This window comes from Hirundo rustica, chromosome 3 (assembly GCF_015227805.2).
Source record: "Hirundo rustica isolate bHirRus1 chromosome 3, bHirRus1.pri.v3, whole genome shotgun sequence".
Classification (NCBI taxonomy): domain Eukaryota; kingdom Metazoa; phylum Chordata; class Aves; order Passeriformes; family Hirundinidae; genus Hirundo; species Hirundo rustica.
In genome coordinates this window covers 30,317,571-30,329,707 of record NC_053452.1, presented here as the reverse complement: position 1 = coordinate 30,329,707, position 12,137 = coordinate 30,317,571, and the positions used below count along the sequence as shown (strand labels likewise).

Genomic DNA, 12,137 nt, shown 5'->3' with positions numbered 1-12,137 from the left:
TTCTGTCAATAGCTATTTCAAATTTAGCTCTTATTTTCCCACTCTAGTTTGTATTAAGGGTATAAATTCTTGGATGACTGGATGTTTATTTTGGTGGATTTTGAAAAAATATATGGTATCTGTACTGAATTTCATTCTGAACAACTGCGTGGCCCATCTATATACACCACAAATAATATAGATAATGGAAACATACCACCTTGCATTCTGTATTTATGGAAATGAAGTTATATACCTACATAAAATAAATATTTACAGAAATTAGCTTCCGTAACATATAGACCAGATACTCAAAATTATTCAGGAGAGGATAAGGCATCTTAAGGGTAGGATATCCTTTCCTCACTAGAATGAGGTCCAGGTCACTTGTCCTGGAGACTAATTCCAAAGCTCTTCACCTGGTATCATCCATATTAATGCCAGATGTAATTTAAACATGGTGACATTAATGATGATATAGTAATACCTTTTAGCTCTTTAAAAACTGTTTAAAAATGGTTTGATATGCTTAATGTCTATGCTCTGTATCCTGCTGGAACAATGATAAACCTAGGGGGTCTGTTTAGTCAGTATATTTATGGTCAATTTCTTGCTCCGTGATTGTTCTGGAGAAATCATCCTGAAATGGCCACCCCCAAATTACTAATTAGGAATGAAAATATAGCAAGGTTCCCACTACTGGACTGAGTTCATGAACCCATTGAGAGAACACCAAAGGATGATGACAGATACATCTCCAGAAATTTGGGTCCTCAGTTTGCGAGTGATGAAGGATCTCAGTTCATCTGGTTGTCTTGCTACACTGAATGATCCAAACAACTGTAATTGTAATCATCAGTCAGTGCAGTCAGCAGCAAAGCTGCAGCAGAGTAACTGAGAAAGGAGCGCAACCAGAAAGCACATCAGCCCTGTTCATTCTCCTGTTGTGGGCAGCTACTTCATGGCGCTACCTGTGTGTAGCAGTCATGACTGTGAAAAATAGACTCCTTCCTGAAATTAAATGATGAATCAGTAAAGAAAGGAAACAAAGAAGGAATGAAATCTCATGGGCAGATGGCACAGGGGGCTGGAGGGGTAGGACAGAAGTAGAGGAGGGGAAGGTGATGAGTCCTGGAAGGCCAGGCTAGAGATGTAAGTACCTTCCATCTCAAATAAACTCAAGTTCTTTCTTAAAGGCTGATCTAATTGGCAGAAGTGGGATTCTCCTCCTGGACTGAGGTTCTGCAGGGTTCTGTAACCTAAACTCCCCAAGGAGGGAAATGTTCTTTACCCTTACTTAAGATTTTGCTCGGTGCTCTCTGTAAAGGAAATACAACAAGAGTGGCTTCACCCATCAGATTCTGGTGGCCCGGGGCAGCAGTAATGCTCTGATTTGGGCACTCAGAAGGTACAGAAAACTGTAGCCCAGAAGTTGTAGCCAAAACTCTATTGGTCTCATCTGCATTCATGACTTCTAACCAGTGCTACCCATTAGTCAACACTCAGTATATCATGGGCAGCTACCTTTCAATCATTTGGGTCTGTGCAGTCATTTTGGATGTGTTTGTGTAGCAGCCCAGCCATACAGCAAACTGAGGCTCTCTGGCAGCTGTTAAAAGCATTTGTACTAATGGCCTCAGGCCTGTTTGCATTTTCATGCACCTGCTAAACTTGGAATTGGCCTCAACAACCTGATTTTAAAGGTCCACAATCCTGCTGGGGTTTCTTCAGTAAAAGAAAGCCATCATTTATGGCCTTGTATTAAACAAGGAAAAAAAAAACAGAAACAAAAACAAAACCAAAAACAACAAAAAAAAAACCCCACAACAACAACAACACAACATCTCCTACTGGCCCTAAATTCAGGAACACCAGTTTCTTAGGATCAAATTGCTGTTATATGGAGTGTTTCTTACCTCATCTCCAAATATTATTACACAACTTTCTACTGTGAAATGATCTCTTAGAGGATGAATCTTTTTTTCTACAAAAGTTTTTTATTATATGCACATCCAGAGGTGTATTTGAAAAAGAAGAATGAATATCTGAGTTTTTATCTCAAAACTAAAACTATGTAAGGTGATGGAGTTTTTGTTTGGTTGGGTTTGGGTATGTTTTGTTGGTTGGTTGGTTGGTTTGGGTTTTTTTTGTTGGTTTTTTTTTTCCCCACTGTGGCCTAAAGTTTCATATTTTATAAAGTTGCTAATGTGTTTACTGTTTCTGTAGCCATGCACTTTGGTCTGCATTTAGTGTCAGTGAAGCACAGAGAAGGTGCACTCTATCCTTCTTGCAAATGAGCAATACTCTCATCACCTCTGCAAATACTCACCTGTCCATTTCCATGTGCCTCAGGCAACCCAGTCTCAGATGACAAGAACTATCTTGTTTTAAAGTTAGGCTTGACAGTCTCAAAGGCAGGAACTTTAAAAGAAGAGGAAGCCTTTTTTTTTTTTTTTTTTTTTTTTTTAATCCTAGTTTTAATTCTGCTGTGCTTTGTTTTTCAGGATGTAGATTTTGGAATGAATTCTTTGCTTCTTTATGGAGAAGGGGATAAGTATGTGGAGCCCATCAGGCTTTGGAACAGCGTTCTCTGAAGTTTTCCTAAAGGTATTTTCTCTGAAATAACTAGTGTCCTGTCACAGGATACTAGGATAGAATGATTTGTTAGACATGGAGTAGCTGGGTCTGACATGTTCCTACCTTGTCCATGCCCCCTTGTCTCAGCTGTGACCTGTGCAGTGATCCTCTCCTGGGGATCCTGCTTCAGCAGCCTTTTGTATGACGCTTCCCCCAGTGATAGGCACACAACTCCCTGCTGCAGAAACACCTGGATTACATCCGTCTGATGAGCATCATTTTTCTGTCTACGGCACATCACACTTACGAGACTAATTATTTGAAGTTTCCCATCCGTGACTCATGTTTAAAGGAAGGAAGATTAATACATCCACTCTTTAGATTTTACTTTAAGTCTCATCAAGAGTCAGGATATAAAGCTGGAATTTTAACATGCATGTGCCTTCTCAGATCCTGCATTTCATGCCTGTGAATCAACAATATTGTCAAAGAGGAACGGCTTCCCTGAAACAAGTCTCTTTTTCCTGTTCAGACACCTACCTTGTGATTTGACTCATAAATGGTACAGGTGGTGTTCAACAGCTCAGCATTAAACTGGTCTGCATTATTCATTGCAGAGAAGAGGATGGGAGTATTAATACTTTTAAAATAGACTAGTCCCACAGAAGGAACTTGAAAAGTGTCATCACAGATATCCATTCAATTTCTCATTGCACGGAAAATGTTATGGGCAAATTTTCACCACAGGTCGATGCCCACCTCTGTAACTGTACAGGTAACCGATGTAGCATTTTTCTCTCCTATTTGCAGAGTAACATTTATGGATTTAAAAGTTGGAAATTATTTTCTTCTCCTGCCGGCCATTGATTTTCAATGTTTCTCTTTCCTGCCGGTTTCTCTGGCCTTGCCTCTGGGTGCCTCAAGTGACTGAGTATAACATGTGATGCTGCCCTCTCCCAAGAAACAAAGTAACTAACAAAACCTGTCAGAGAACATTTAATAGCCCGAACACGGACAGCGAATGCAGAACAGTAATTCCTCGCGGCTGCTTGCCTCCCTGCAGAGCACAAGTTCTCACTGACAGGAGACTTATCTGCAGTATGTGGGGGGAGCATCAGCTGAATAAGTGCCATAACTGAGGAGCTGAGCCTTCGCTGTAATCGTAGGAAATGAGTGAACCCTTTCACCACCAATTAAATTCATTTGAAGCACTGATGTCTCCCAGCTGGGCTGAGATGCAGCTTACCAACTAATCTGCTTCTAATAAAGGAGAGGTTTCTGTTCTCTCTCCCCCTTTCTTCCATTAGTATTTAGTGAAAATGTAAATGCTCCTTTATTACCAAGCTAGGAAACCTTTACATTATAAACCATACAGATAAAGAGCACAACATATACACATGCGCACGGGAACGTATATGCATGAATACAAATGCCTGCACTTGCTGATATCTGTATCTGGATGTGTATTTATATCTCTGACATTTGCCATCTGTTGAAACTGTAATACCGGGAATAAGCATCTGGCACTGTTTCCTATAGTAGGGCCTTTTGACAGCTGATGCTAAGGAATGCTGTACCTTTGGGGATTAAGGAGTAATTAATTAGGACAAGGAAAATGCACTGCAAAACATAGAATTCCTATATTGAAAGCAAGAGTTTCTAGGAACTCTGATTTTGTTTTCATCTGGCCCACAGCCTAAATTAACCGACCCTAATTTAATGCTTTGAGAGGGATCCCATCATCACGTTTAGGGGAATTTAAAGGTGAAATATGCAAGACATAAATAAAGTTTCTTGATAATTCCACAACCAGAATATTATTACACATCCAGAATTGCCCAATTACAAACAATGAACGTGGAGAGTCACTGAGAAAAGGTTCCAGAGAAAGAGACTGCAAGAGGTAGAAGGGGTGTGCCGTGAGCACCATATGGTGTACTGTGGGTTACCCGTGGGTTAATGGGTGCACAATGTTGCAAGCAGATGTGACATTCAAGCTGTTCAAAGACTAAAAGGTTTTCTTAGCTATTCATTGCCCTCCAGGTTGGAAAGTGCTTAAATTTGCTGTATTAAAGTTTCTGCACTTATTGCACTCTTTCAGAAACCTCCAAGGACTGTCTTTGGTCATCCGTCTTTGCAACCCTTTGCTGGGTGAAGAATGAGAAATGAAACAAGCAAGCATTTGGAATATTATTTTCTCCTCTTGCCAGAGCAGATCAGCCCCATGATTTGAAGTGTAAACAAGTTTAGCAAAGAAAAATCTACCATCTTTTCAATCTCACATCATGCCAGGCAGAGACAGCTCTCATTTCTTTGTTATGCATTGCTTTACAAGTGAATTAATCCCAATTATAACCAAGTACAGTATGTAGTTTGGAGACATATCAAATGGGTTTTCCTCTTCTAAGGAAAGTGGGAAAGTTTGCTGTTCGCTAGAGCTGACAAACTCAGACAGAACATTTGAAACCAGAAATATATTTCACTTAATTAAATCTGTAAGGATATAAATGTAAGGAAATAGTCTGTTCTGCTTTGCTATGCATATGTACATACAGGGGCACACACCCCCCCACACACATACACACACATGTTTTCATTTCATACAACCACTTGGTTCTTAGCAGACATCAAATGAAATCCACATAATCACTACTTTCAGAAATTTCCATTTTGTCATCTTGTTTAATATTCTCCAGGATGATAGGATGATATTTTGGGGATTTGGGTTGGATTTTTAGCAGGACTAACTGTGCGGAATTTAACAGGGGAATCATATCTTTTCTTTCAAACCAATGACATACATTTTTCGGGGAAAAAAGCTAGTTCCACTATTATAAAACATGTCAAAAAATTAACTTACAGGAATTACATATGCAGATGCCTTTAATTATTCCCATAGGCTTCACTTTAAATTCTCTAGCACCCTTAATTTCTCAGACTTCTCTTATCCAAAGGCTCCTGTTGATCTCTTTTATTTTCCTTACTATCTGCACTACCTGACCTTTCCCCCTGAAACATGGTTGGTGCAGCTGCACATCAGGTTACCCCATGTTAACATGTGAGATAACATACAAAATTCTCAGTGTATAAGTTCTCTCCTCTGAGAGGAGAGGACTAGGACATTGATGCTAACGGAGCTCCTCAATGATGAGTGAAAATATTTATTGCCCAAGGAGTTGGGCAGTTATGCATCATTTCAGGAACCACTAATGTGCAGTTGGGCTCAGAAGTGAGACAAGAAAGAAGCCCTACCACACAGCAGCTCTACAGAAGAATAATCAAATCCAGAGGTGCTGGGTGAGGTACACACAGGTAAACAGAAGCAAGGTAAGGATCAATCAGATCGTGGGAGGACCCTGAGGCCTTAATTGCACCTTAACAATAAGGGAATGGATTCAGAATGTAACCAAAACTACAGAGCTGCCTTCAGCTGCTCTCACATGGGTAAAGAGGAAACCACAAGATAATTCCAAAGACCTGCTTTGTTGGTAGTGGAAATAGGGCAAGTAGGGTAGTGGAAGTGGACTGGTGACACCTAAAGGATGATCAGAACCCATGAGTAGCTCCAACCCTCTCTGAGGGCTGGCCATTTGCTGACTCAACATGAGGCTCCCTGCCTCACCTCTGAATCCCTGAATCCTCTTCCTCCCCAGCATTGTGAGCACCAAAGGTAGTTGCTCTGCGCCTGTTTAATTTTGCTCACTATTTGCAAATCAGCTGACGTAGATTGAGCCCCATTCATTAAAGCTAAATGAATTAATATTATGATTAATGGTAGTAAATGCAGCTGCTAGAGTGTGGAATTTATTACCTTGGTTTTTAGCAGCTATCTATTGTTTTAAAACTGTATCTCTTGGCTTACTTCCTTAAATTTTATATGAGAATGTGAAAGAGCATTCTTCTTTAAGACAGAAAACAGTATGTGATATACTTTGAAAATTAACAGCTGCATATGGCCGTGCTGCTAATATTGAAGATGAACTCAATGTCTAAATTAAAGTCAACCCAGATGCCGTGTTCAGAGTGAAGTAGCAACATAATAAAAACGTCCAACTGCACCACAGTGGAACAAGGATAACTCACTACATGAACGTCTTTAAGAGTCTTCAGTGCTACATGAATGTACGTGTCATTAACGGTTAATGTGAACTGCCATCTGGACCGTTGGATTATGTAGATTCTGGCACCGGAGGTGTCATTCATCTCAGAAAGAGTGAGAAAAAACAGAGAGTTTGAAAAATGTTCCAAAGTTTAACTGGATCTCTCTTGAATCTATTAATGCTGTTGGTGAGCAACAATCTGAGCAATTAACCCACAGAAAGTCAGGTCCCAAATCTAAAGATGCTACCTCTTCTGTCTGTAGATTTTAGATCAGGGTTTAGAGTACTCTAGTAATATAGACCTGTATAAATGCAACAACAGAAAAAGAGGTAAAGTGCCTTTTACAAGATCTTTTCTCGTGCACTCTAAAACAGTATATATTTCTTGATTTCTGCTTTATACGTAAAATCCAGAAGTCAAAGACAGTTTTTGGGAAAGAAAAAGCAAATGTCTAAATTTTAAAGATAATTTTAAAAATAAATACTTCTTAGGTTTCAAAGCAGACCATGGAATAACAAATAAATGAAAAGCAGGTACACTTTTTTCCCCAAGGATGTTTTTTACTGTACATTTTGTAGAAAAAAGAAAAAAAAAAAAAAAAAAGAAGAAAAAAAAAAGGAAAAATATTCTGATCACAGAGATGTCATTATCTAAAACTCCAAGTAGGAAACATGACGAATACAAGATCAAGTACACAGCCATGTCACAATATATCTCTGAACTTTAAAAAAAAAAATATACATAGAGTTTTTCTTGTGTTATTTTCTCTGTGCCTTGCATACTTTCTCCACCTCTTCTGCAAAATCATAGTAACAATGTGAAATTTCAGAATGGTTCCCAACAGCTGATCAAACAAATAAATAAACAAATGACAGGACAGTTGCAGTAGCCAGCAGAATGCTTGAAATTGTAGTAAAATTGGTAAGGAAAATAAATTCTGCTGGATGGGCCATGTGTATTTTTACAACCACAGCAATGCTCACCAAAACCCAATTTGAGAATCCATTTACAAACCCTGAAGAGCTCCTGTTCTAAGTTATCTTCCTGAGGATGAGAGACCGGTTAGTAGGTGTGTGCCAGGCTGGGGAAGGGCTATAAGTCATGCAGGGGATACATGGGACACACCCTGCTCCCACATACCAAATTTAACTCAGTTTCTGTAGCTAATCTGGAACATAACCAATCCCCTGAAATACACAGAACCTTAATTTTCCTGATGTTACTCATACAGTCAAGACATGTCATAGTGACTGTACAGGCAAGGAGCTTTTGTCACAGTAGGGTGCAAGTCTGTCATTTTAGTGGAGTGAGAGCATGACCTCTACTAGAAGCCACTGCTATTCATAACGTGGAGAGTTCCCAGGAGCTACTTTTGTTTTCCCTTTCTTTATCCTTTATTAGGGTATCCTGATAACTATTTTCCCCATCTTTAATATCAACATCCCCACAGATACCAATATCTGTTACAATCTGCCTTGACCATTGACTAGAAGAGGTTATGAAGGAGATGGAAGAAAGAGGATGATTTTTTTTTGTTGCTGTTTGTCCCTAGATTTAACTTTTCCTAGGACAAAAAGGGATGGTATTAGAAGTGGGTTATACATCAGCTATTTGACCTTTGTACATATCCTCGTTTCCATCTGGGGGATTTGATGAGGCTGAGAACAAACACAAAATATGCATGGAAACATACCTTGTGTTGTGGGGAAAAAGCAATTCAAAACCAGTAACAAATCAAAACAGAACAGAAATAATTAAATACCAACCAAAAGTCCATTCAACAACAAATATTGTTTGCCCAGATGTCACAGTAGAGACCATGAGATTATGCTGAACAATTTACTCTGATCTGCCCCTGTGGGTGCCCTGCCTTCAGTTTTGAGAAAATCCCTTGCAATGACAACCAGATATAGCCTAGCACCAATCATATCCACAGAAGTATATTTCTGTGGTAAAAAGAAAAAGAAAAAAAAAGAAAAAGAAAAAGAAAAAGAAAAAGAAAAAGAAAAAGAAAAAGAAAAAGAAAAAGAAAAAGAAAAAGAAAAAAAAAAGAAAAAAAGAAAAAGAAAAAAAGAAAAAAAAAGAAAAAAAAGAAAAAAAAAGAAAAAAAAAGAGAAACCCTGTAAAATTAAAGTTCTGCTGTTAAACCCCTTTTCATCGTCCTTGTTTAATCTTGTGTGAAGGTTCACCAAGAGTCCAAGTAACTTTTGGAAAGCAATGCTGAATACAACTAGCAAATTCCTTGAAACATTCACGCATGGTTTAGTTGGGGCCAGAGAGGAACGGTACCATATGTGTCTATTCACATTTCATGACCCTCTTTTCTCTTTTACTATTCCTGCAACTTACTTGCTTGCCTATCTTTTTTGGCCAGTACAACAGAAAATGTTTCCTCCCCTCTCTTTCCAGTTGCTCGGCCCTGAAGCAAACCACACTTTATAACACATGAGGGGAGAGGAGGAGGGGGGAGACACTGATATTTACACTGTGCTTTCCATCACCCACTCTGAGCTCCCAAAAGTCCCTTTTGCCCCTGTTAGGTCATTGTCATCATACTGCAAAAGCATGCCGTTGACCGAGAGGCTCCTCTTTGTCCAAATGTTTGTTATCTTTTTTGGGTAGTTACAACACTGAGATGTGGCAAAGTCCCCCATGTCAAAAGAATGGCTACGTTTAGTTTTGCCCTCCAGAGGCAACATGAGGAAGCTGCGGAATTTGGACTCTGTCTGGCCCAGCAGTGGCTCTTTGTCCGAGTGGCGGGCCACCGTGGAAGTTCTGGAGTCTGTCATTTCCTCCTTTTTCTGACATTTCAGTTCCAGGGAGGCAAAAGCTCCCATTAGCCGGTCAATATTGTGTTTTGACCGGGAAGGAGGCCTCCATTTACTGGACAATGTGCCCTGTTCACTTTGGAGGCTGTAGTTGTCACAGTCACGGCTATTTGCAGAGCTGGAGGAAGAGGAGATGCTGCTCCGTGCAGACTGACAGTTAAACTCCATAAGTTCGTTTCTCACCACCACTTTGGGATTTACTTGGGGCAAGACTCCATTCTGAACTGGTTGTGCTCCATTCGTCTGTGAGTAGACATTGCTGACACTAGACATCTTCCCCTGGGAGTTGTTGCAGACCTTATAGCGGACCATGAGAATTACAATGAATACCAGCAGAGTTGCCACAATGATGCCTCCAATGATCAGAATCATGGTCCCACCCAGGAACTGGCTGTGCATCGACTGGCACTGAGGGTAGTCTTCTTTGGTGAAGAACTGGGCGCATCCCACAATGTTGGTGGCAGTAAGGGTAGTGGCCGTGTCATCCCACATTGCCAGGACGCAGAGGTCATAGCCTGTTCCAGAAACAAGGTTGGTTACAACAAAGGCCTTGTTTGTAGCTGGTATCATCCTTGGGGAAAAAAAAAGAAAAAAAAAAGAAAGAAAAAGAAAAAAGAATTGGTTACTTTTGACACAAAGGTAAAAGAGAGAACAGAGATTAGAACAACATGATGTTAACTGTTCCGAGTTCTGGCAGAGATGAGCCATAAAATTCAGAGCCATGAAATTCAAACAAACATTCCAGCTTCTCAGCTCCTGAGGGTTCAACACCTCAGCATTCAGAAACACACAAGTTTTGAGGGCCAGCTCTCAGCTGTGCAATAAAAGGAATAAGTAAAAGCAGACCAAACTAAACTGGAGATTCTTTTTCTCCTCACTTGCATCTGTCCTAATCTGAAATATATTCAAACCTGAACAAATAACTCAGAATAAAAGCATACAAAGAGCAGTTCTTCCTGAGTATGCAAATGACCTTTGTGCTTGCTGAGTCTCAATGCGGCAGTTGTCGCATCACTTCACAGGTGCCTGAACATTTACTGTCTCACGTCAGCAGGTTACTTACCTTGTGAAGACAAGAGTCTACACTTAGTTTTCTCATTGACTGATAATGAAAGGCAGGCGACCATTTCTCTCTTTTTCTCCACTCTCCCACTTACTTTCCCCATCCTCCTACTCCCCACTGTGGGAAACATCTCCTAAAAATGCAGCTAGCATCATCATCTTTGCCAGAAATTTATCTCTGCAACCACCTTCCCCTGTGTGAGTGAGAAAGAAACACTGGCATTGGCAGTACGGACTGTGGAAGCGTGAGGAGAGGTAGGAAGATATAGGTATGAAAATAAAAAGGTTTCTTTAAAATAAAAAATTCTACTCATGTATAAATCCATTTCCAAAAACCAAATAGCTAGGCCGAAGCTCCAAGTTGGGACATTTATGGACATTATTCTTTGCTGCCACAAAACTTAAGCAGCCATTTGAACTCATGCAATATTAGAGCATCGCTAGCATTCAAAATTAACAGATGGGAATGAACATGGTCTACCCCCATTTCAAACTGATGAAGACTGCAGCACATTAATGGAACACAATGGAGAATCTCAGATTTGGTGCCTGGTGGGTAGCCAAAAATAACACCAGATACCCCATGCATGTTTCTCATTACTGCTACATTACAGGCTTGGGTGAGAGGAAAAAAAGCTGAAATTAAAACAGCCCATTATGACTTAGATCTGCAGGTCTTTTGCACCAGCAACAAGGGAGTCCTACAGGCACTGAGAACACACAGTGAGCTGGTGTGACTATTTGGGATGGTAAGGCCTGGACACAGGAGCAAGGCAGACTCCTTGTGGGAGCGCCAGGCTTCCTCAGCGTCAAATCATTGCCACAGCTAGCACAAACTGCAGCTCTGCAGAGCACCCTCTGTGCAGTGGGAGGGAACAGACCTGCACAGAGAAGCAGCAACGTCAAGACACTGCAAAGATGATTTTCTGATCATCTTTGCATTTATGCATTCACGCCACTTACTCAACCCTTCAGTCTGGCCACAGACAAGGATGTGGCTCCTTTTTAAAAAGCAAAGAAACACAGAAAAAAAAAAATCTGTAAGGAAAAGAAATATTGGTGAGAGGCACTTGGAATATAAACATCATCTGTCAGGTTTACTAAATGTTGTATTTGAAATTCTAGGCACATTTATCATCCTAATGGAGCTTTTTGACACAGATATAGATGAGCTATTCAGAATGAGCCGAGAGGTCATAAAGCAGCCCTCATGAAACACTCCAGATAATGTTGCTAAAATGGTTTCCAAAAGTTAAAATATTTGGTCTCAAACTATTTCTGATTGTAATGCTTTCCCTGTGACTCTGTAAACAAAACACCTCTGCTCACAGCAGACTGGACTTTGTTGAGTCGTTCAAGTTTACATGCACACACCAAGGATGATATATGGAATAACAGAATACTATTGATCATCAAACATTTGATTTTAAACCCTTGAATATTTTCACCAATTGCTTCCTATCTCCTTCTGTAGTGCTACACTCCACTTTTCACCACCACTCCTAGACCAAAGCTTAAAAAAATTCTGCAGTTGTTAAGTCATTCAAAAATTATTTCAGAGTAAAACCTCATTACTAACAAGTTGCCCTG

General features: G+C 40.1%; 1 protein-coding gene across 1 annotated transcript; it reads right to left on the bottom strand.

Moving 5' to 3' along the window:
• Nucleotides 1-9,137: 9,137 nt before the first annotated feature.
• Nucleotides 9,138-10,055, bottom strand: LRFN2 (leucine rich repeat and fibronectin type III domain containing 2). Its single transcript, XM_040060600.1, has one exon. It carries the CDS (start codon nucleotides 10,053-10,055, stop codon nucleotides 9,138-9,140), a length of 918 nt encoding a protein of 305 aa, XP_039916534.1.
• Nucleotides 10,056-12,137: the final 2,082 nt, after the last annotated feature.